Genomic DNA, 22,702 nt, shown 5'->3' on the forward strand with positions numbered 1-22,702 from the left:
TTTATTTATTCGATAAACTAATACGTTTTATGCATTATTGAAAGCAGTTGCACAGGCTGTCTTAGTTTTGCTATGACGCACGGTATATTTGAAAATGAAAGCGCAGGATGAGGTTCCACCAAGTGCAAGTGGCAGATGACTCCGACAGCCCCGCCTATTACAATCTCTTGGAAAGGAACGCACGAGCATTTTGACGCGATGCAGATAACCATCCCGGGCATACAGATAAAACAGCTACAGACTTAAATACTTTTATGACGAAAAATTCCAGCGTAGCTTTATTATCATTGTTGTTGGCTTCGGAAAGCAAATTAGGAAATATTGTAGCAGATATTAGTATATTAGAATGTGCTGAGACAGTTTGTCTGAAAATCAGGTTGCGTCGGGTATATCAGATTATTGGGAGGGTAAAATGGATTGTGACGTAAAGGTTTAAACCCGTTGATGGTGCATAGCATGTACCGCCCACGGTAAAGTATAGTAGACAGGAAATCGCTGGAAGCAGAGACGGCGGACTCCATCAAACGTTTCCCTGGACATGAGCATGTGTCCTCCACTGTCATTGTGAGTAGAAAGCGGCAATCAAGATCATGGCTTCTTATCTTCAGGTAAGGCTACATCGTTGTGGTAGTTAGCTGTTCGGCGGTCTCAGTAGATCACTTGTTTTGATTGCAACACTTGTCTAAAGCGTATCCCGAGTTTATCCCCACCTCCCGGGGTTGTGAGTGTGACTGAATGTGCTTGCTTGGCAGGGTAGTATCAATAGGGGCACAAAATGTGTTCTCCCAAGTAAAACATAATAAACCGTTTTGTATCGCTCTCAGTCGCAGAAGGCTAGGTTAAGGAGCCACTAGCTGCTTTGGAAACAGGTGGCTGAAAAGCAATGTGAGAGTATTTGATTTAAATGCTTCTCTAATTCGGTTCTGTGCCGAACATGATTCGCATAGAAGAGATTTATCTTTGTTGTGTTTTGTGTTTCAGATTGCAGACGATGAGAAGGGTCACGAGTTAGACCTGTTCTGTGTCCCTAAACATTATGAGGAGGATTTAGACAGGGTCATCATTCCGCATGGATTGATTATGGATAGGTATGTCTAATGAGACACTGTTTATTGTGTAGCTTTGTCTCACACACAAACAGACGCACACACCATTTGTTATTTGTGGATGCCGAGCTTGAATGGCACCATGACCACACATTTGTTTCTCAAATCACTGAACACGCACCCTTTATAATGAGGAGTGTATGGGAATGTGATTGGAGAAAGAAGAAGCTGAGATTGCATGATTTAGAATGCACCCATTATGCACTTTGACCAAGGGCAGACTAGTTCAACAATGCCTATCCCTGATAACTGTCAGTCTCATTTAGATTGTGTCTGGTCTTGTCCCCAACTAAGGACTGAGCGTCTGGCCCGTGACATCATCAGGGACATGGGGGGTCACCACATCGTGGCTCTCTGTGTTCTTAAGGGTGGTTACAAGTTCTTTGCCGACCTGCTGGACTACATCAAGTCTCTGAACCAGAACAGCAACACCTCCCTCCCCCTGACAGTGGACTTCATCAGGCTGAAGAGTTACTGTGTGAGCTTACCTAACCCATTACCACCGACAGCAACACGTCACATGTTTATATGTAGGGATAGTTGTGTACAGGTTATTTTAAACCTAACCAACTGATCTCCCCCCCCCCCTCCCCCCCACACACACACAGAATGATCAGTCGACTAACAGTGTCAAAGTCATCGGAGGGGACGAGCTGTCCTCTCTGACAGGCAAGGTGAGCTCCACTGTCCTGTAGGACACATGCAGGTAGAGCCTGATGTGTCTCCATGTCCCATGAGTTTGCCGTTTGGGTCTCATGGCTTTTACATGTTTTATTGACTATTGATCCTTTCTCTCTTATCTCATTTCTTCACAGAATGTTTTGATAGTTGAGGTAAGACCTGAACCCGTGGTCCTTGTTAACACATAAAACCCGGGGGTGGGGGTGGAAGCGGGGGGGGGGGGGGGGGGGGGGGGGGGGGGGGGAGATTCCGTGGGAAAAGCAGCTCTTTTGCTTCCTCCACAGGCTTTCATCAAAATAGCTGCCATCTTGTGTGTTTCCTTTCCCCTGTAGGACATTGTGGAGACTGGGAGGACGATGCAGACTCTGCTTGCACTGCTAGCTCAATACAATCCAAAGATGGTTAAAGTAGTTAGGTAAGAACCAGCTGACACATCCATGACCCTACATCTACCTGCTCCTCTCCAAGCACACTGGCTTCACTTCCACTCACCTCTAAAACTGATTGAGATGTTACGTGACTGAGAGCAGCTTAAGAGTTAATCTACCTCACAGACATCCCCCTTGGGTGAAAGTGATTCTCTGAGCTGAGGCTGAAAATGAGGCTGTGAGGAAGGTGATTTCTAGAAAATCTAATGAACGCAGTGAGTGCTCAGTGTTTTCTGTCTCTGTTGTGACAGCCTTCTTGTGAAGAGAACACCAAAGAGCTCAGGGTACAGACCTGACTGTGAGTATGACCCCTTCATCACACTGTTCTGTTATTCCACCACTAGAAAGAGCTCCAGTCTTTGAAAGGATGTTTGTAGTTGGGAGCATTACATACAGTTGTGTTTTACACATGAGATTAACCCACATAATCTGACAATCTGCTTGGTGTAGAACGACACCGTACTGCAGTGTAGTACACGCGTTCTGACCCGCACACTGAAACTGCTAGCGGTTATGTCATGCTTTTAGGTTGGTCTTGGATAATCTCTTAAAGGCTGGACCCCGCAGGCCACCTGGTGTGTGTGGGTGTGTTGACCTGCTCTACAGGAGACAGACATTCACAGTTAAAAAGCCTATCAGGATGCACAGTGGGGTTACATATCAACACTGATGCATTAAGAGATGCTCTGTCTGTCAACATCAGTTGGACACTGCCTGGTGAATGCTGTGATATCCTTGAAACTCAGTTCTTAGCATGACATTTAGACAGATTTAGCATAGACTAATCACACATGCCGTGTGTGTTGGGTGGCTGCCACTGTGCTTCTTTCTCAGACATCGGCTTTGAGGTCCCTGATGCCTTCCTGGTGGGCTACGCTTTGGATTACAACGAGTACTTTAGAGATCTCAGTGTGAGTAGGCTGGACCTCCCTGCTCCTGACAAGCTCTCTCTCTGCTCTCTCTCTCTGCTCTCTCTCTGCTCTCTCTCTGCTCTCTTTCTGCTCTCTCTCTCTGCTCTCTCTCTGCTCTCTCTCTCTGCTCTCTCTCTGCTCTCTCTCTGCTCTCTCTCTGCTCTCTCTCTGCTCTCTCGCTCTACTCGATCTCTTTCTACTGTCTCTCTCTGTGCTGACAACCAGAGGCGGGAAGTTAAGTAGAATTTTATGGTACTCTGTTTTTTACACAAATATCTCTACTTTGTACTTCTTACATTTTCAAGCCAGGCTTGCAATTTTAGTTTTAATCTGCTTTGGTGGCATATTATTTCTTGTCATTTTTTCCTTGTTCTCAAACGCAACAACGCGCAAGAAACCATTTAGTTAGAATTTTGTGATTTAGATTGCTATCAAAGGCAACAATGAGAATGTTTTTTAGTTTCTTGAAAATAAGTTTAGAAAAAAAGAAGCTCGAAAAAACTTTTGAAAAGTAAAAAACTAAAATGGAAAAATAAAAGTTTGCATCCTTGATGAGTACTTGATCTCTGACAACTCTATTTACTGTGTCTGCCTGCTGGTCTCTTTCTACTTGTGTCTGCAGCACATCTGTGTTCTGAACGAGCAGGCCAAGGAGAAATACCGTGTGTGATGGTGGGAGACCAGCACTCTGTCACTGTTTCCTGGGGCTGAATCATATTGACATCTTTACATTCATATTTACATGAGAAGCCTCCAAAATAAGAACACATGGAATGTTTGTTCACTTTGTAAAATCCAAAATTCTGTAAATTGAAGTTTAAATTATGCCTGTGAGATTGTCTGATTTGTGTTATTGATATATATTTATTGTTTTTGCTACTTCTAATATTCAATATTCCACAGGTTTTCTGTTCTGTATGTTTAAGGTTTTCTCAGATAAGTGCCAGTACAATATATGTATGTACTGTGTTGGAACTAAGCTATGCTGTTTCCCTCCTTGTTCTGTATGCCATGCAATGACTGAGTTGGAATGTACTGTAAAATATTTATTTAATATTTAAAGCTTAGAAGTTAAAGATGTTTTCTCGAATTAGAAATTTACAGCAATAATAAATGTATTATTGTTACATCATTGGCGTTTTTTTTACGACACCATGAGGTCATAGCCTTCACAACACACTCTTAACACGTGTTGTAACTTGTGGGCAGATGGTAAGCCCAAGATCGGATGGCTGCAAAAGGCATGATGGTCGTGTTTACGTTTAAACAATGATAAAAAACGATATTTTTTCAGTTTACCATCGAATCGCTGAACATAACTAGACATCTGCCGAGGGCCCAATGCAGTGTCTGATCCTCCTCGCCAACGTTCTGACTTTTGTAACTTCCGCCTTAACCGTCCTTTGGGTACATTCGATGTAGACACGACCGCGATGCCATGACGCCTACTGGTATGACCTGTCTCTGCAAAACGCGGAAGCTACCGTTCGTAGTTAAACAAATAGAAATATGGTTAACTCCTCATTGACGTATAGATCAAGGATACAGTACACAATGCACCGTATATAATGGTTGTATTCTGGTCGAGTGAAGGTCGCAATACGTTTGTTTTGGCATGATTAAGGTTTTTCAATTAAGTATTTTCACTTTGGCTGAACGAGCAAGAGAATGGACATTAAAGAAAAAACGATTACCATATTGAAACGATATGAAATCGGGAGCACATATTCATATTTGCCGGTTCTGCCCAAAGCGGCTGTGTTGATACCCCTCTTCCAGAGAGATGGAGAACTACAAGTGTTGATGACACTTCGTTCCTTAAAGGTCAGCATGAGTTACTCTGTGTCTGGATGTGTTTATTTGTGCACACCATTCCTCAGCCAAGACAATGAATCGAGGTGAAGGTAATCTCCCTCTTTTGCTGCAGCTGAGGAGCAATGCCGGCGAAGTGTGTTTTCCGGGGGGTAAGCGGGACCCCGGCGACCGAGATGACGTGGCCACCGCTTTGAGGGAGGCAGAGGAGGAGATAGGCCTCCCACCTGACCAGGTGGAGGTAGTCTGCTCTCTGTTCCCTGTGATGAACCAGGTACAGATGTTGACAGCTTGTTAGCACACACACTTAGTTGAAGGATGCTCACAGGCAATTTAGAATGATATTGATGTTCCGGTAGTTCACGTTCACCAATCATATGGTTTTGTTCTCCCCTCTCTCCTCCCCCTGCAGAGAGGGCTCCTGGTTGTCCCGGTGGTGGGCTTCATAGACGAGTCGTTTGTCCCTCGTCCAAACCCGGCGGAGGTCAGTGCCGTGTTCACAGTCCCTCTGGAGTTCTTCACCAAAGCGGGGGCCCACTCTGCGTGCAACCCCTCTGGGATGAGCTACCCTCTGCACAGCTTCCTGTACCAGGAGCCCAGGTCCGGCATCTCCTACCAGGTGTGGGGCCTCACCGCCATGCTGGCCATCCTGGTGGCCAGCCTGGCCCTCCAGAACAAGCCAGAGTTTGATGTGGGGTTTGACTATGACAACCCAATAACTTTCTTTCAACATAATCTGAACAAGAGGATCAATAAACTATGATTATTTTCAGTTTTTCCTGGATGTAAGCTTAGTGGTTCTGCCTACAACCTAATTTGACGAATGCATGCTTATAGCTAGTATCCCTCCTAAACTTGAAGCTGCACTGTTTGTATGTCTGTATGTGGAGACTATTTTTGGCCTGTCTTGCACAAATTCCCAGTTAAGGGTTCTTACTGATTCTATTTTTTACTGACATACTTACACATAAAAAACTCTCATAGTTAGTCATTATGCATTTTTTTCTATTATAATTAAATCAGGTTTTACATATTTAGAAAAAACTTCAGGTAGAAATATAGTATATGTATATATATATTTTAAACCAGCAGAATACGTTGATATCTTTATTAATTGTTTAATGTAGCAGCAGGATTACAGAAATATAATATACAAATGTCCAGACAAAGGCAAAATACACCATATAGCCAAACGTATGTGGACATATGACTAACACCTATATGAACTGGTTGGACATCCCACTCCAAAACCATGGGCATTAATATGTAGTTACATCATGTTCCATCTAACATCATCTGCAAGCCAGGTTTAATCAGCCAGCAGCAGTGCCCAACCTCCTTCATGCCCTGGTAGCTGAATGGAAGCACTTCCCACATCAATATTCCAACTATCTATTGGAAAGCCTTCCCAGAAAAGTGAAGGTAGTTATAGAAACCAACTCCATATTAATGCCTGTGGTTTAGGAACGAGGAGTTCAATAAGCACATGTCTGTGTACTGAGCAGTGTCTACATACTATCTGCTATGTATTGTACATGTTCATATGTGTAATGAAGCAGAAGGATGTTCCTCCCCAGATCGAGGTTCTCCAGGTTGGATAATAAAGCTTGGTCTCCACACATCACTGCTGCCTCTGATGCAGACGAGTGAGAGAGCACACATCCTCTTATTTCCCTTTTCCCTTAAATCTCAAGAGGCAGACACCGAGACAGCTGACATGGTTGATGGCGGTTATTTGGTGACAGGTTTCCAACCCATTGAGGGAGGGAGTCCTTACCTGTTCCAACACACAGGTGGTCGCTGGGTTCAAACGGGGTCATAGAATAGGCAGGTTAAGATTTAGGCTAGGTAGACAACAACTAGGCAGGTTGGGCTAGACATGACGGGTTAGATATGTATGGAGTTGGAAGGTCAAGGGTTAGGCAAGCTAAGGTTGTGAAGCTCTACAACACTAAAGACAGCAATGACAGACATTAACTTACACAGCAATGGTTTAGTCATCAAGGCACACAAAGTTCTGCTGAAAGCAAAACCAACAACTCCCAAGACACCCCTGCAGTATACTTCACATTTAAATACACATTTGTATATTTACATAACAAAGACAGAACATACGTGTGCCATTTTGCAATCAAAAACATTTTCGGATGGTAGTTAAATATAGAAGTTGCCATTTGAGCTGACATTGATCTCAACTGTAATTTTTGTACGGTTGAAACATGAAATTAGACATCACTATCATAACAAGACCAAGTATTTTACAGGTGTATAAAAGTAAAATGTTTCGTCTGCTTTTCTGACTTGGTCCAGACACACCATGAGGTAACGTTCACCAGACTGGACGTCAGCGGCAACATGTCTGGGTTGGTATGGCTTCCACAGCCTCTGGCTCCACGATGCTAGCCTGCTGAGCTTCCTCAGGAGATGGGATGAGGACATCACTGGTGGGTACCACAGAGCTCTGGGCTGGAGAATGTCCTCAGGCTTGACATGGCTGTCAGCCTCCAAACACTTTAGTTCACTTTAAAGTTAGAACTAGTTAATCATATTTTGGGGGGGATTATTTGTAGTTTTCTGCTCCTTTACTAAATGAAGGCCGGACGCAAGCAGGGGCTGACCGTGTGACCCTTGACCCCAGAGCTACACAGCACAGGCTGAACATCACTATGTTACTATCGGGATGGGTCACAGCTTCCACAGATATTAGTATGATCCGAGTCACTATCACACTTGGTCCCCATGTCCCCGGTATGAATAGTAATAACTGTGCCACATATTTCAGTCATATAAAAATATTTGACTTATGGGTATAAAATTCAAAATCAGATTGTTCCTGCGCCTGCAGGAAATGTAAATATGATGATGTAAACAATGTAAACGACATAGTCATAACATCTGGAATGACGTTGGAGTGTGATGATGTCACAGCTGCATGTGCACCCAGGAGCACTATGCATCACCCCAGGAAAACATTTCACATCGAAAGAATATCAACTGGATGAAAATACATGACAAAACACATCTGTATCAGACCTTCATGGTTCTTAAAAGTTTTGTACTTATTACAAAAAACATAATGTCAATTATCCATGACATAGCTGAATTATGAGTAAACAACAAAAGCTATGTGAGATAGAAACTTTGGTGTGACTGACTGACTGTAGGTCTGTCACTGTTAAGCTCAACTCTACCATCGCTGGTGCCCTGACTGACTGTCTGTACCTCAAGCCATCCATCAATACTCCTACCAAAACAACACAGCTCAGTACTCGCCTGAAGATGATGCCTACTACTAATTGATAGAAACTGTTAGTATAAATATCACTCCTGTACATAGCACCATAGATAACATGTAACACAAACACACACTATCTATTCATTATTTCTAAATGTTTTGTGAGCCGGTGAAGCACGTGTTTAACAGTGAACACAAACAATCATTACAAAATGTCTGGAAGATGATTTAAAAATATAGTGACATAAAAAATGTACATGTTGGAAATATATACCTTTACGACAATGTTGTTAAAAGGGACGTCAACGAGTCCAAATGTGCTGGGTGAAGAGGGACACTGACATCAGGATAAGATGGTTACACAAGACAAGTTTATAAAGTGCTTAAGATACGATGTTGTAAACCCTCCCCGGATCACCGTCTCCCGTGGGACCATGGCCACGTCTTCGTCTACTGGAACACATCATGCCCATCTTCAATTCAAGACAGAAAGAGCGCTTTATGGTCGTAACCATGGAAATCTCTCCTGAAAACGTTTACGGTTTGGTGCAAGCAAAAGTTACAGGTCACACACACACCACCAATGGGACGGCACCACCCTCCCTACTTCCTTGTCTGACTCTGGCTGTGTGTTTGAACAAGAGAGGGTTCTACCTCTGGCAGTGAACATTACCCGTCTGTCCCTCCACCTCCTCATCTTTCCTCCACTCTCTCCTCTCGCCTCATAAGTGCTAAATGTTGTCCAAGTATGTGGTTTCTCCCTCACTTTCCCCATTCTCCCACCCCATTCCATCCTTCGGATTTCATCACTCCTTCCCTTCCACTCCCTTTTCTAAATATTCCTTCCCCCTGGGCCCAAGAAACAGTCTGTTTGGAGACAAATCCACTCAGAATGAGATGATAATGGATGCAGAGCAGTTATCACTGATAAGATCAAAGAGAAGCTCCTGAAAGAGGAGCTAATAGCTCAACTCACCAAAATATGAATGTGTTTCCCTTCAAACATTGTCTAAATATGAACTGTTGACATCTCGTGGTTCAAGGGACTTGATTCTTCGTATGTTCTGTCTTTGTGTATTATATCTCATCTTAGGAAGCTAGTCCCTGTCCTGCTTTAGCAACTTTGTGGTCTTCATGGTAATCACTGGTCCTGGAAGCTCTCTAGAAGGTCTTGTATTTTCTCCATGGTCTGGCAGGTCGTCATGGACGTCTGCATCGGGTTCTGCAGGTTAGTCTGCATCGGAGTGGACCGACTACTTTCAAGAGTTGCTTGTATATTGGTCTGCATTGGGGTCTGTGAGTTTGTATGCATTGCTGTCTGTAGGTTGGTCTGTAGGTTGGTCTGTAGGTTGGTCTGTAGGTTGGTCTGTAGGTTGGTCTGTAGGTTGGTCTGCAGGCTGCTCTCCATGCTGGTGAGCATGGGTGTGTGCATGGGGTTGGTCTGCATGGGGGTGGCAGTCTGGCCCAGGGGGGGGTCCAGGGGGGGCTGGGGCTGGCCAGCCGGGCCAGGAGAGCTCAGCAGCTGGGAGGAATCTAAAGAGGGAGATAGATGAGGACAACATTCAACATTCAACATTCGGTACCTATAGGAATAGTGCAATATTTTAGACATGGCTGGGTATAGAAGGGACTTACCGTTCTGTATGCCAAACACAAACACGTTGGGTTGTCCCTGTGTGGTCATGTCTCCGTCTGTCTGGAACAGCTGCTCCGGGGGCTGCTGGTCCAGGGTGCTGGAGGGCGCCTGGAGCTCCACCATGCTGCCCTGCACCACAAAGATGGTGGTGGCTGTCGCAGCCGGGTCTGTGGCCCCCACGTCCTGTCCTCCCAGGGTGCCCGCCAGGCCAGACAGAGAGGCCTGGGGCAGGAACAGCTCCACCTGCTGGCTGACAGGGGCACTGCTGGAACTCGGCCCTACTTGCATGGGCTGCTGCTCTTGGAACAGGACCCGAGGAAGACCCGATCTGGAGGCAGGGTGGCCCCCTGTGGAGCTCTGCTCCTGGAAGGACATGGGCTCGGCCGGGTCTGGCTGGGGAGCCCCCACCATGGTCTGGGAGAAGAGCAGAGGGGAGGGGTCTTGGGGGCAGGGGGCGGCACAGGCCTGACTCTGGGCACTGAACAGGAGAGCCTGGGGGTTAAGGGCTGTGCTGCAGAGGAGCAGGCCAGCCTGCTGGGGCTGAGACAGGGTGCTCCTCTGGGAGGTCCTGGGGAGACTCTGGAACATGGGGTTCTGTGAAGCCAAGGACTGTAGCTGGGGGGAGGACTGCTGCTGGTCCATGGGCGTTCCGAGCTGCTCCAGGGTCAGCTGGGCCTGGGTCTGGAACACGGGCTGGGCGGTGCGACCGGATGTCTCCATGGAGGAGAGGAAGGAGAGCTGTGGCTGCTGGCTGTCCTGCGGGGTTGTGAGGCTAGCAGACAGAGTACCTGGTGAGAGAAACAGCGTGGGGCCTGCGGACTGCTGCTCCGTGTCCAGCCCAGAGCCAGTCAGGACGGTGAGCGTGTTCTGGAGGAGGGTGTTCTGCATCTGCTGCGGAGGACTTTGGGTCTCTGAGTGGTGTCGCGGGGACTGGAACAGCTGTTGGGGGGGTGAGGTGTGGGAGGGGGGCTGTTGAGGGAAGCTCGTCTGGATGGTGAGCAGCTCCCCAGATGGCTGGGCAGGAGCTCCAGGGTGGAGCAGCTCAGACTGCAGGTGCTGCTGAAGGTTCCCCAGCGCCTGGTTCTGCTGAAGGTTCCCCAGCGCCTGGTTCTGCTGAAGGTTCCCCAGCGCCTGGTTCTGCTGAAGGTTCTCCATCATCCTCAGATGTCGCTGCTCCTGAGGCTGCATGAGGAGCTGCTGCTGAAGGTGCATGTTGTCAAGAACTTGCTGCTGTTGTTGTTGTTGTAAGTGCTGCTGCTGTTGTTGCTCAATTTGTTGCTGCTGTTGAATGTTGTCCATGATCTGTTGTTGTTGCTGCAGGTGTTGTTGCAGGTGTTGTTGCTGCTGATGTTCCTGAATCTGTTGCTGCTGTTGGAGGTTGTCCATGATCTGTTGCTGTTGTAGTTGCTGTTGATGCTGTTGTAATTGTTGTTGTTGCTGTTGTAACTGTTGCTGTTGTTGATGTTGTTGTAATTGTTGCTGTTGTTGATGCTGTTGTTGATGCTGTTGCAACTGTTGTTGTTGTAATTGCTGTTGTAACTGTTGCTGTTGATGTATCTGCTGCTGCTGCTGCTGCTGTTGCTGTTGCTGCGTGGCTAGCTGTTGCGTGGCTAGCTGGTTGTCGTTGGTCCCTAAACGCAGGCTGTTCATGTTCTCCTGCACATGTTGCTGCAAGGCCTCAGATGAGGCCGCGGGGCTAAACAGCACGGAGCTCAGGACCTGTTGGACCAGCCGGTTGCTGCTGCTCCCCTCCAGCTGGGGGAACATGGATCCCTGCTGCGGCTGGGGAGGCATGTCCACCACCATCACTCCTGCACTGGGACCAGAGCTGGACGCCTGCTGGGAGAAGCTTTCCTGGGGCTCTCGGAGGAACTGCTGGGGTACCTCTGGGGGTACAGGGGGGATGCTGGTGTCTCCTGACACAGGAAAGGACGGTGTGGAGGGGATGTCCTGCTTCTGGAGGGTGCTTAGAGGTTCCAGGGTGGGGAAGACAGGGGCCTGCTGGAGCCCTCGGCCTGCATCCCCTGGCTGCAGAGGCCTGGGGCCGGGAAAGGCCTCTGTGTCTGGGAGGGAACTGGAGCTCAGTTTTAGAGTTTGCTGGACTGAGGCCAGAGGATCTGGGGAGGGCTGTTGAGCAACACAAGTCCATCAGTTACAGACAATTATATTATAATGAATACTATAAAACAAGTGACTCCTATGAAGTGAATACCTATAACCAGCAATACCTGGGATATCTTGAAACCAACGGTGGGTGTGGGGTTACTGGAGACCTCCATAGGTGTGACATCCTGCGGTTTGGAGGGCTGTGTGGGGGAGGGGCACTCAGCCACTGAATGTTTGATCTTTTCTTCAAACAGGCACGTTTGGAGCAGGGAGGTTCCCTCCGTCTTCAGAGGCAGCTCCAGGGAACCCGTCACTGCCCCACGGAGCACAGCCAACACAGGGAAGCACAGCCAACACAGGGAGGATGAGAGCTGGAGCAAGGCAGCATGGTGGACGCACAGGGACAGTGCTTACAGCTGGCACAGCTCGCGTTAAAAGATCACTTTGAAATTGTAGGAAACACCTGTGCCACCATTTACATGCCTGCACCACTGCCAACACAAAGTCCTGAAAATCTTTACATTTAGTTGGTCGCTACACCAAGTCGCTACACCAAGTAGTAACCAATCCCAGATTCCCCCCTCTCCACTGGTTCCCTCTCTCCCCCCCTCTGTGCCAGAGCCTGCTGAAGACATACCTGGCTCAGGTGTGTAGGTGAAGGGCTGAGCGTCATGTGATCTCCCAGCATTGGTCACTATGTAGATCAGCGCAGAGACGGGTGAGGTGATGGACCGGTCACGGTAGGGAGGCACTTTTACAATCACGTGATTCTGGGAGGACCAATCATAGGTTCAGAGAGATGTTTAAGGACACAGTGTGTCTGAATGAGTATAGAGAATTGGGATACAAGTTACTGAGTTTACCTGGTGAAATAACTCCATATCAATCTCTGCCTCAGCTTGCCATGAGTTGTCATCTAGGGACCGAGTGAGGTGAGAGACAGAGTGAGAATCCCAACAGCTCATGGACTCCATGGGAGGGGTAGGGGTTAGGGTGTAGGGTGTAGGGGTTAGGGTGTAGGGGTTAGGGTGTAGGGGTTAGGGGAGGGACAGGAGAATGGGGCCTCACCTGCAGGAGTCTCTTGGAAAACCACTTTGGTTCCTTTGAGGAAGTTCTTCCCTATGATGAACACTTCTTCTCCTCCCGATGCAGGGCAGCTATGCAGGCTCTTCTTTAGGATCTCTGGCACCCCTGCAGGCTGGGCTGGTCAAGAACAAGAGCCAACACAGTAAAGCTGGGCCTGACATTCTGTTGCAAGAACTAACAGGAGAGCAGTTCTCTAGGACAAAGCCATGAGCTGCAACAATCCTGAATAACAAATCCTACTGCATTTAACAAAGAAGTCTGCACACAAATAAACACAATCATATATGATGTTATTCTCTCATTTGGGACGGTGGTTGTGTGAAGTGTCTCACTCACTGCATAGGATAGGTGAGGAGGTGGTCTGTAGCGTGAACACTGTGTCGTTGGGCTGGGGAAAGTTGACCCTGAAGGCCAGCCTGGCTCGAGTGCTCTTCTTCTTGGATCCGGCAACGCCAATGCGGGCCTCCACATCTGCGTTGCGCAGCTTCAGGATGCCCACACAGTCCACCCTGGAGACAGACAGCATGCACTGACACTTGGGCCATGCTGGGTGCACACACACTAACAACCATCTGTTGTAGATAGGAGAGTCTTACGCAAGCGTCATGTCACTGCTGGGCTGCAGAGGCACCTCGATGACAGTGGTGCCCTCCACGTCCACCTCCTGGCAGACCGTGGTATTGCGCCCCGTCACCCGACATGCCTGGTAGAAGCCGTGAGGGCGCACTCGGCCCGTGTCGTTGGCCACAAACACCTGCAGCACCACAGGCTCACTCACGCCCTCCAGCTACACACACACACAATAGTATAACATTAAGATAACTCTTCCAAGAGGGTCCTGGTGGTCTTAACGTCTGTGTCACTGCAATCACTCACCTTGACGGTGGGGAAGCCTTGCTGAGTGCGGTCTTTGACAGAGCCGCGGCTGCCCTCTGTCAGGTAGCGGGCACGGTGCTGTGTCTCGGGCTGCACCAGGATCTTCAGCTCCTTCCCATCATGCCTCTGGGGGTGCTGAGCCGACAGGAGGCCGCCCTTCAGCAGGCTACCCGCCTCCACCGAGCTGCAGAGCCAATCACAGGCCGTGATTACTGGCAGTTTTAGACACACATGAAACAGTGATACAGGGGGGGTTAGGTGCTGCTGGGGGAGTGGCTAACTTTAGGCCCCACCCACCTGGCCTTCGAGCCGACCTTGTCTGACCCCAGCTGTGAGAGCACGAAGTGCGGCGCCTTGGCGCTGTCGGCGTCAAACACGTCCATACTGTCCTCCACGGCGGGGGGGCGTGGCCCGGGGCGCTGGCGCGGTGTGCGCTTGCGGGACTTGCGTGGCACCTCTGTGTTGTCATTGTAGGAGGAGGAGCTTAGCAGGCTGAAGTTGGAGGCGGAGTCGTCGGCCCAGATGCTGCTACTGTGCTCCGAGTCTGCTCCGGGGAGCGCCGCTCCGGGCAGGGCCGCTCCGGGGAGGGCTGGGGCCGCAGCCTCCTGACACGACATCTGGCTGTTGTCCAGCAGATCCTCCGGCGGGGGGGAGATGCTCAGCACCGGACGCCGCTTAGCTGGCGTGGTCTGGGGCTGGACGGCTGCCCCCGGTCCAGACTCTCCTCCTCCCACAGGGCTGGACCCACAGCCCCCTGCTAGAGCAGACAGGGCCCCCTCCACACCCTGCCTCTCTGGGGCTTTGCTGGCCTCTGCCAGGTGCTGGGGGAGCTCTGGGCCTGAGGGAGAGGAGCTGGAGGAGGGGCCGGAGCCAGGGCCTCCTGAGGCCAGGGAGGAGGAGGCATCTGCAGTGTTGGTGGAGAACAGCGTTAGAACCTATGTCCATCAGAGGGCAGGCTAGCAGTCCCATTCAAGCAGCTGATTTGCCCTCTTCCCAACTCTAAATTCAGCAGTACCAGTGTGTCTGCCCTCAATGCATGCCAGACCTCGTTGTTCAAATGTACTGAAGTTAAAGTTGAGATGGGTAGTATAATATGCCCCGCACTTATTCTGTTTTATTATTTCTTCAACTTTCTGAATCAAAAAACAGACATGCTTTGTTTACAAAAAAACTAAAAACAAAAGCAAGCTATAAATTGCAAAATACACATTGCACACATCCAAATCTGGTCCTGGTACAGCCAAATTTGCAAGCTGGTCAAGTGATGCCAAATCAAATGGGGCGGGCCTACAGTATAATGTTCATACAGTAGTACACGGGTATTTGCGCATGCCAATTGGTAGGATTTGGTTGGGACTGAGCGTAGCCATGGAGACAGAATAAACAAGCCTCTGACCTATGGAGCATAGCACTGCAGACCATAATATGCAGACACGCCCTGCCTCAGAGGGAACTTCCTGCAATACAAATGAGACAGCCAATGAGCAACAGAGGAGCTGATCATTCAAGACTCAACTTGTGTCAATCAGCACGTTGGGTGAATGGAATTCTGAGTTGAAGTAATAGACTAGCTTGTGTCTCTGAATACCATGGTGATCGCTAAGATTGAAGCCTTACAATCGTTTGCTCTCCGTCAGAGGCTAGGAACAGCAAGTCTCTATTGTGAAGAGATGTAGACAGGGGTAGCTGCAGGTCTGTCTTAGTTTGTGACTAAACAGGAAGTGACTAAACAGGAAGTGACTGCTCAGTGTCTACTGTAACCAAGAAGACCGCAAACCTTCTTCAAAGCTACCCTGGCCAACATATGTAGACACAACAGCTGTCCAGGACCTACACTCTGGTCTGAGAGCTGGACCTACACTCTGGTCTGAGGAGAGCTGGACCTACACTCTGGTCTGAGGAGAGCTGGACCTACACTCTGGTCTGAGAGCTGGACCTACACTCTGGTCTGAGGAGAGCTGGACCTACACTCTGGTCTGAGAGCTGGACCTACACTCTGGTCTGAGAGCTGGACCTACACTCTGGTCTGAGGAGAGCTGGACCTACACTCTGGTCTGAGAGCTGGACCTACACTCTGGTCATAGACGACATAGAGGCAAGATCAAGTCCTTAGAACTCTGCTTACTGTACAAGCAGAAATACATCTGGTAAGTTCTTATTCATTTAATCTTTCCAGGTGTAGTCAGACAAAGCCTTCTGTGAGTTATTAAATGGGATACGTGAGTTATTAAATGGGATACGCACGTGCATTTATTGAAACGATAAGAAATAGCTCAACAGCAGAGATATTTGCAAACTCTCAAACACAAGGCTTATTAAATTGTTATATTCAAGTACAACTTCACATTAGTATGTGTAATTGAACCAGTTCAGTCACCCAGTCCAAAGAAGGAGGAAGATATTCTCCTTCAGGCTTCAAGCCAGATGACACTAACGAGGTGGAGCAGTTTGACATTTAAGGGTCTTTGGTGAGTTCCCCTTTTTGTTTTGATAGTGACTAGTCACATTTTGGGATGTTATCACGCTTGATGACAACTAGAGAGAGCAATGTGGACCTAGACCACCTGACGTAGTAGGAGGGGCTTACCTAGACCACCTGACGGAGTAGGAGGGGCTTACCTGCAACTACAGCAGCTGAGGGCGGAGGCCCCGCCTCTCCTCCGCTCGTCTGACTCATGGTGGGCGTGTCTGGCTGCAGCTGGAGCTCTTTAGGCAGGAGGTCATACACAGACTCTGAGGAGGAGGGAGCAGAGGAGGAGGTCATACAGACTGAGGAGGAGGAGGGAGCAGAGGAGGAGGTCATACAGACTGAGGAGGAGGAGGGAGCAGAGGAGGAGGTCATACAGACTGAGGAGGAGGAGGGAGCAGAGGAAGAGGTCATACAGACTGAGGAGGAGGAGGGAGCAGAGGAGGAGGTCATACAGACTGAGGAGGAGGGAGCAGAGGAGGAGGTCATACAGACTGAGGAGGAGGGAGCAGAGGAGGAGGTCATACAGACTGAGGAGGAGGAGGGAGCAGAGGAGGAGGTCATACAGACTGAGGAGGAGGAGGGAGCAGAGGAGGAGGTCATACAGACTGAGGAGGAGGAGGGAGCAGAGGAAGAGGTCATACAGACTGAGGAGGAGGTCATATACAAATTAAAAGAGAGAGATGAGGATACCTACCACAAACCATGGCTGTCTGGCCAAGCAAACATGACAAACACCATCCCTTCCAAAAAAGATCTCACACCTGCCAAACACTATGACTAGACCAGAATGGTGCGAAATATGGCTGGCAGAGGGTCGGGTGGTTGCTAGGATACATGGCTTCTTGATATGGGTCAGACAGTATGCTGCTGATGTGGTTATCACCTGATACAGTGGAGACTTAAGAGAACTTACAGTCACACATCCCTTACATGGGAAGGGTGGGAAAGAGAGAGAGAGAGAGGGGGGGGGGGGGGGGGGGGGGAGAGTGAGAGAGAGAGAGAGAGGGGGAAGAGCGAGAGAGAGCGAGAGAGAGCGAGAGAGAGAGGGGGGGGAGAGCGAAAGAGAGAGAGAGAGAGGGGGGAGAGCGAGAGAGAGCGAGAGCGAGAGAAAGAGGGGGGGGAGAGCGAGAGAGAGAGGGGGGGGGGGGAGAGCGAGAGAGACGCGAGATAGAGGGAGCGAGAAAGAGAAACACTACCAAGTCATCCCAGTTCACACAAAGACTTTCTTTGTGCAGTTCTGGAAATAGGGAACAGCTCCACCCAGTGCTCCATGGCCCCTGTGTGTCTGTGTCTTTACTAAACCCATTGTTGCCAACACAAAAACCATGGAAGACCCTTTGGCTAAACTTAACACCAACTGTCGTTACCTAAAGTGTTCTGAGATTGGCCTTGGAATGTCTTAATGTGACCATTTGAATGCAACACACCCATGCCCACATAGTGAAATGATGGCTAATGATCTTGTATGACCTTCCAAAACCCCGACCCTGTCCTGTCATACTTGAGTGTCATAATAGATGGTGGTTTGGGCTTTAAGCGCTGCAGTGTTCCTGTCTCTGGTTGACCATAAATGGGCTGCTGGACACACTAAGGGGTCTGCCCCCCCCTATCCCCCCCACCCCAACTCTTATGCTGTGGGTATTTGACTATGTGTTAAGTCAACATTTGCAACAGTTCCCACCCTGTTTGCATTGAAATTTGAATCCATCAGAAGGACCAGTGTGATTTAGATGTTTGTTGCGATAGGATGCCTCCTCCACAGCAAGTTGAATTTCATGACCAACTGAATTATCTCACCACATATTAATGTTGTTATATTGCCTTCACTAACTGTCACGCCAACTGTCCTGTCTGTATTCTTAGCATCTGACTGGGATTACGCATTTAACTGTGCTGCTGTTACAACAGCCCAAGAAACTGGAGCCAAGACCAATATAGTCTCTAAGAATGCCCAAATTGATTTCATTCTTCTGGACTCACGTGTCTGGGCTTGTTCCTCTGTTCATCACGGTCTCCTTCCCTTGGTCATGTGAGACCACAGAGCTCCAGCTGCTCCCTGTGTCCAGCTGGCAACTCCTGCCTCTAGAGATGCTAGGCAGGACTAGCACACAGCCCTGACACACTGTTCTAGGAGTTTTAGCAGAACCATGGGCTGCTACAGTCATGTCAGATCTTTAACCATAGAGCCATGGAGAACCATGGAGAACCATGGATACCTTCTGATCTGGTAGCAACTCAAGTTTCAACCTCAATTGAGCCGTAGACTACACCAGGCCACACCCGTTACCATGTTAGGCTGTGGCACAGTGGAGGTGACAGTTCATCAGTCGTGTCTAAGCATTGCTGCCCCCTCCTCGCCTCATTACTGTGTTATAAATAGAGGCAGCCTCCAGCAGGAGCATATGGCCAAAGCTGCTACAATGCTGCCGCCTCACTACGGCAACCACACAGTTACAGCAAGCAGCAACCAGTCAGCCAGACAGTCAGCCAGCACAGGCAGTACAGCCTGTCACACTACAATGCACAATGCTGCCTCCTCAGCAAACAACAGCCAGCTAGACAGAGCGTCAGTGGACAATGTGCATGATTGTATTTGTGTGTTTCTGTATTTATTTGATTGAGTGAGGTTGTTAGGTGAGGTCCAAAACGATCAGAGAGGATAGGTCAAGTTCACACCATGTTGGCTATTTTACAGTGTGCCAGCAGCGAAGGCTCTCAGTTCAAAGACCCTGCAGTTGTGCACCTGGGATCTGCATTACCAGACCACGAGGCTGAGATCAGCGTGAGGAGGACAATACGTTAGCCTGTTCTTCTGCTCACAAGAGCAGCTCAGCGTTGGCCGCGAGCACCCTGCAGACAACGCGCAGCAGCGGAAGCCTGGGGACGCTCCAACGCTCTTATAAAATGAACGAGCTGTTCGAAAGAAGCTGTTAATAACCATTTCACACCTTCAACATGACATGTGTCATTTGTTAATTACACTGATGTTCTAGTCTTGCCTACATTAAACGGGTTGATCCGTCCTTTAGACGCAACCCAAACCATAATTTGACAAGGTCTGCAGCCTATACTATTGCTGTCAGCCTGCCAACATAAACTAATGAATAACACTTGAAAAAGGTAATGTATTATTTGTATAACCACCGTCAACTAAAGAGTAATACAACAACACAATGTGAATAAAACATCCTCGTGGACAGGAAAACAATAACAAAACACACCTCCTTCTGATTATGCTCATGTTGTTAGCTAGTGCTAGCTGTCAGAGGTTAGCTAGCTAGCTAGATTCTCAATCTAATTTACTATCCAGCGTTAGCAACTAGGCTAGTTAGTAGATTACAGCTAGCACAAGCTAGCTAGCTCATCAGGCAAAGGCGCCAGGAAATATCATGAAGCAGATCATAGTCAGAATTCACAAGATACAAAATGAAATTTTAACGTCGCCAGAGCTCTTTTAATCTTACCTTTGGAGTAAAGGGATTTGGGAGAATTAAGGTCGATATCTGAGCTGAGAAGGGATATAAAATCAGAGGGCATCGCAGCGCTTCATCGAGGGGTGGGGAAGAGGACACCCTCTTTCAATCTGAAACGCAGTAAGCCAGTTAATATTGCCAATTTAAACTAAAGTAGTGACGCAACCCCTGAAAACGTGCGAAATTGTTTATTTAAAAAACTTAATTTGAGCACTATCAAAACTTTAGCAGACCTAAGGAAGCTGTTCATGTGCCTATCCAGGAGATTCTTCACTTCCATCCAAAAACACACCGTTGATGTGTGCGTGCGCTAACGGAACAGCTTTCCCACTGTACAAGGATATCTTTCAGGCTCCGCCTACTCACTACACGTTTGTGGGATTTGTAGTCATACAAATCCAAAATACACAGGCTGCGTTAAATTCAATTTTGTTTTGAAGATGTATACTATATCTTGATTGTAATTTTAGAATTAAATATATCACAGTTATCTTAATGTCAATGTTACCCACTGCTGTGAATGTAGATGGGTATTGAATTTTTTCTAATACCTTCATTTCCCATGGAACACTTCGAGGATGCAGTTAGGTTTACTTGTTTTGTTAAAATCTGGAAATGGACCTTTAATGCCGCGCGGCAGCCTTAGGTGAAACTGTATTCAGGGGCATCATGGGCTTGTGGGAGTGCGCGGGAAGACAAAACTAGGTATCAACACAGCAAAGGCGGAAGTCTTAGTACAGGATTACAATTTAATGCTAGTGTTTGGGTTGACACACGAGACTGTCCTGAACAAAAACGATTGACAATAATCTACACATCTGTTGACCATGGCAGCTCTAAAGTATGCAGGCATGGATGATACCGACAGTGAGGATGAGTTACCCCCCGGGTGGGAAGAGAGGTCCACGAAGGATGGATGGGTATACTTTGCCAAGTAAGCACATATGACTGGCTAGGTTGCGCATCGTCGTTTTGAAACTTTGCTATTATATAGACTGTGAAAACAGAGCATGCTTTATGATTGGCATCTTCAAGTATGTGACGAATCTCTCCCCTGCACGCTCAATGTCTCTCTATCGCGCTCTCTCTTTCCTCAGCCATGACGAAATGAAGACCCAGTGGGAACATCCTAAAACAGGGAAGAAGAAACGTTGTGCTGGAGGTTTGTTTAGTTTCTCTCTCAAGCTGGGTCCCCCCCCCTCTCATTCTCCCCCAGTCTTCTCCTCCCTTGTCACAGGTAGGCATCCCACAGTTAACTAGATGCCTCTCTATCTCTCCAGATCTACCATATGGTTGGGAGCAGGAGACGGATGATAAAGGACAGGTGTTCTATGTTGAGTAAGTGAAGTGTCTTAGGTGTTCTGAATGATTGACTGTACCTAGATGTGTAGCCCAGCAGGTAGTTCGGTCTTAAACTGTTTCAGTCGTCTCACATTCTGTCAGACTGAATGTGAGTTGGCTTACCCTGAAAGTCAAGGCTTAGACTACATGTGTCTGAGTGTGTCTCCATGGTGTGCAGAAAATTCGAATGAGTAACACATCCATAAAGCACTCATCTATAATGTAATACATGTTAGAAACCATTTGGTAATACTTAAAAAGCTAATGTTGTTTGCATTTATTGTGCATGTATCCTTCTCTCTGCACATCTGTATTTTTAGGTTAGATTGTAAATTATGGCTACTTATATTATTTTTTTTATTTTAAATCCCCTTAGTATTAGCTAGACTTTGCTCCTTTTGTATAGTTAGTCCACATATTTAAGTTTCAAGATTCCTATATGTTTAATGTATGCACCTTCCTGCCAAAGTAAATTCCTCATCTGTGCAAACATTCATGGCAAATCAAATCCCTTCTGATTCTGATGTAACTTTGAGCTGTATTGCATCTCTATTAGGCTACAACATCCCACCTCAGTATCTGACACCTTCTCTCTCTTCATCCTCTCAGCCATATCAACAAGCGCACCACTTACTTTGACCCGCGGCAGGCCTTCACTGTGGAGGACGTGCTGGTGAAGCCAAAGCGTTACGATGGCAACACCGCCGCCCTGGAGATCCTGCAGGGTCGGGACCTCTCAGACAAGGTGGTCCTCATCACTGGTGGCAACTCTGGCATCGGTGAGTCTGAGTTTCTAATCTCCCCTGCATGGATATGGTTCCCCTTGGGATTACTGATGGATGATGTTGAGTTAGGACAGGATGGGTGGATGATGTTGAGTTAGGACAGGATGGATGGATGATGTTGAGTTAGGACAGGATGGGTGGATGATGTTGAGTTAGGACAGGATGGATGGATGATGTTGAGTTAGGACAGGATGGATGGATGATGTTGAGTTAGGACAGGATGGATGGATGATGTTGAGTTAGGACAGGATGGGTGGATGATGTTGAGTTAGGACAGGATGGATGGATGATGTTGAGTTAGGACAGGATGGGTGGATGATGTTGAGTTAGGACAGGATGGATGGATGATGTTGAGTTAGGACAGGATGGATGGATGATGTTGAGTTAGGACAGGATGGGTGGATGATGTTGAGTTAGGACAGGATGGATGGATGATGTTGAGTTAGGACAGGATGGATGGGTGATGTTGAGTTAGGACAGGGTGGGTGGATGGATGATGTTGAGTTAGGACAGGATGGATGGATGATGTTGAGTTAGGACAGGGTGGGTGGATGGATGATGTTGAGTTAGGACAGGATGGGTGGATGATGTTGAGTTAGGACAGGATGGATGATGTTGAATTAGGACAGGATGGATGGGTGATGTTGAGTTAGGACAGGGTGGGTGGATGGATGGCCATGGTTCGGGGGTCTGGAGCCACTCCTTGATTACTTTTATGTGCCCCCCATACCATTTCTGGATTTATTATACAATATA

The 22,702-nt window shown here is 47.9% G+C and overlaps 4 protein-coding genes across 5 annotated transcripts in view; 3 read left to right on the forward strand and 1 right to left on the reverse strand.

Annotated features, from left to right (window-relative positions):
* Window positions 1–65: 65 nt before the first annotated feature.
* Window positions 66–4,236, forward strand: hprt1l (hypoxanthine phosphoribosyltransferase 1, like). Its single transcript, XM_047033835.1, has 9 exons — window positions 66–608; window positions 982–1,088; window positions 1,401–1,584; window positions 1,715–1,780; window positions 1,922–1,939; window positions 2,120–2,202; window positions 2,467–2,513; window positions 3,050–3,126; window positions 3,749–4,236. Exons 1-9 carry the CDS (start codon window positions 591–593, stop codon window positions 3,794–3,796), a joined length of 648 nt encoding a protein of 215 aa, XP_046889791.1. The 5' UTR covers window positions 66–590; the 3' UTR covers window positions 3,797–4,236.
* A 305-nt stretch (window positions 4,237–4,541) lies between these two features.
* On the forward strand, window positions 4,542–8,647 carry nudt7 (nudix (nucleoside diphosphate linked moiety X)-type motif 7). Its single transcript, XM_047033582.1, has 3 exons — window positions 4,542–4,950; window positions 5,054–5,212; window positions 5,351–8,647. The coding sequence occupies exons 1-3, from the start codon at window positions 4,795–4,797 to the stop codon at window positions 5,699–5,701; spliced, it is 666 nt and encodes a 221-aa protein (XP_046889538.1). The 5' UTR covers window positions 4,542–4,794; the 3' UTR covers window positions 5,702–8,647.
* Window positions 6,032–20,141, reverse strand: LOC124476444 (nuclear factor of activated T-cells 5-like). Of its 2 annotated transcripts, XR_006957039.1 has the most exons (14): window positions 20,054–20,141; window positions 19,812–19,930; window positions 16,497–16,610; window positions 14,175–14,781; window positions 13,878–14,061; window positions 13,598–13,788; window positions 13,338–13,510; window positions 12,984–13,118; window positions 12,779–12,831; window positions 12,553–12,685; window positions 12,038–12,228; window positions 9,809–11,936; window positions 9,150–9,706; window positions 6,032–8,646 (listed from the first exon to the last, which is right to left on the reverse strand). XR_006957039.1 is itself a non-coding variant. In XM_047033581.1 (13 exons), the coding sequence occupies exons 2-13, from the start codon at window positions 19,882–19,884 to the stop codon at window positions 9,315–9,317; spliced, it is 4,374 nt and encodes a 1,457-aa protein (XP_046889537.1). In that variant the 5' UTR covers window positions 19,885–19,930; window positions 20,054–20,141; the 3' UTR covers window positions 6,032–9,314. The 2 variants fall into 2 exon arrangements, 1 of the variants encoding a protein (XP_046889537.1); XM_047033581.1 differs by having other exon boundaries at window positions 6,032–9,706.
* A 382-nt stretch (window positions 20,142–20,523) lies between these two features.
* The window catches only part of wwox (WW domain containing oxidoreductase), a 28,422-nt gene continuing 26,243 nt past the window's right edge, over window positions 20,524–22,702 (forward strand). Inside the window, exons 1-4 of the mRNA XM_047034079.1 lie at window positions 20,524–20,754; window positions 20,918–20,982; window positions 21,101–21,158; window positions 21,771–21,940. Of these exons, the coding sequence (XP_046890035.1) occupies window positions 20,648–20,754; window positions 20,918–20,982; window positions 21,101–21,158; window positions 21,771–21,940 (400 nt within the window). The 5' untranslated portion in view covers window positions 20,524–20,647. The remainder of the gene's footprint in view (window positions 20,755–20,917; window positions 20,983–21,100; window positions 21,159–21,770; window positions 21,941–22,702) is intronic.

The sequence above is a fragment of the Hypomesus transpacificus genome, chromosome 14, assembly GCF_021917145.1.
Source record: "Hypomesus transpacificus isolate Combined female chromosome 14, fHypTra1, whole genome shotgun sequence".
NCBI lineage: Eukaryota > Metazoa > Chordata > Actinopteri > Osmeriformes > Osmeridae > Hypomesus > Hypomesus transpacificus.

Excerpts from the sequence above, each read along its gene's own strand:
- LOC124476444 (XM_047033581.1), bottom strand. The coding sequence starts at position 19,884 with ATGCCCTCTGATTTTATATCCCTTCTCAGCTCAGATATCGACCTTAAT. Across the intron at positions 13,119-13,337 it reads CTCCTCACCTATCCTATGCA|CCCAGCCTGCAGGGGTGCCA; the intron begins GTGAGTGAGACA and ends GTTCTTGACCAG. Across the intron at positions 12,832-12,983 it reads TTTCCAAGAGACTCCTGCAG|ATGACAACTCATGGCAAGCT; the intron begins GTGAGGCCCCAT and ends CTCGGTCCCTAG.
- hprt1l (XM_047033835.1), top strand. Across the intron at positions 1,089-1,400 it reads CATGGATTGATTATGGATAG|GACTGAGCGTCTGGCCCGTG; the intron begins GTATGTCTAATG and ends TCCCCAACTAAG. Across the intron at positions 3,127-3,748 it reads AGTACTTTAGAGATCTCAGT|CACATCTGTGTTCTGAACGA; the intron begins GTGAGTAGGCTG and ends TTGTGTCTGCAG.
- nudt7 (XM_047033582.1), top strand. The coding sequence starts at position 4,795 with ATGGACATTAAAGAAAAAACGATTACCATATTGAAACGATATGAAATC. Across the intron at positions 4,951-5,053 it reads TGACACTTCGTTCCTTAAAG|CTGAGGAGCAATGCCGGCGA; the intron begins GTCAGCATGAGT and ends CTTTTGCTGCAG. Across the intron at positions 5,213-5,350 it reads TGTTCCCTGTGATGAACCAG|AGAGGGCTCCTGGTTGTCCC; the intron begins GTACAGATGTTG and ends CTCCCCCTGCAG.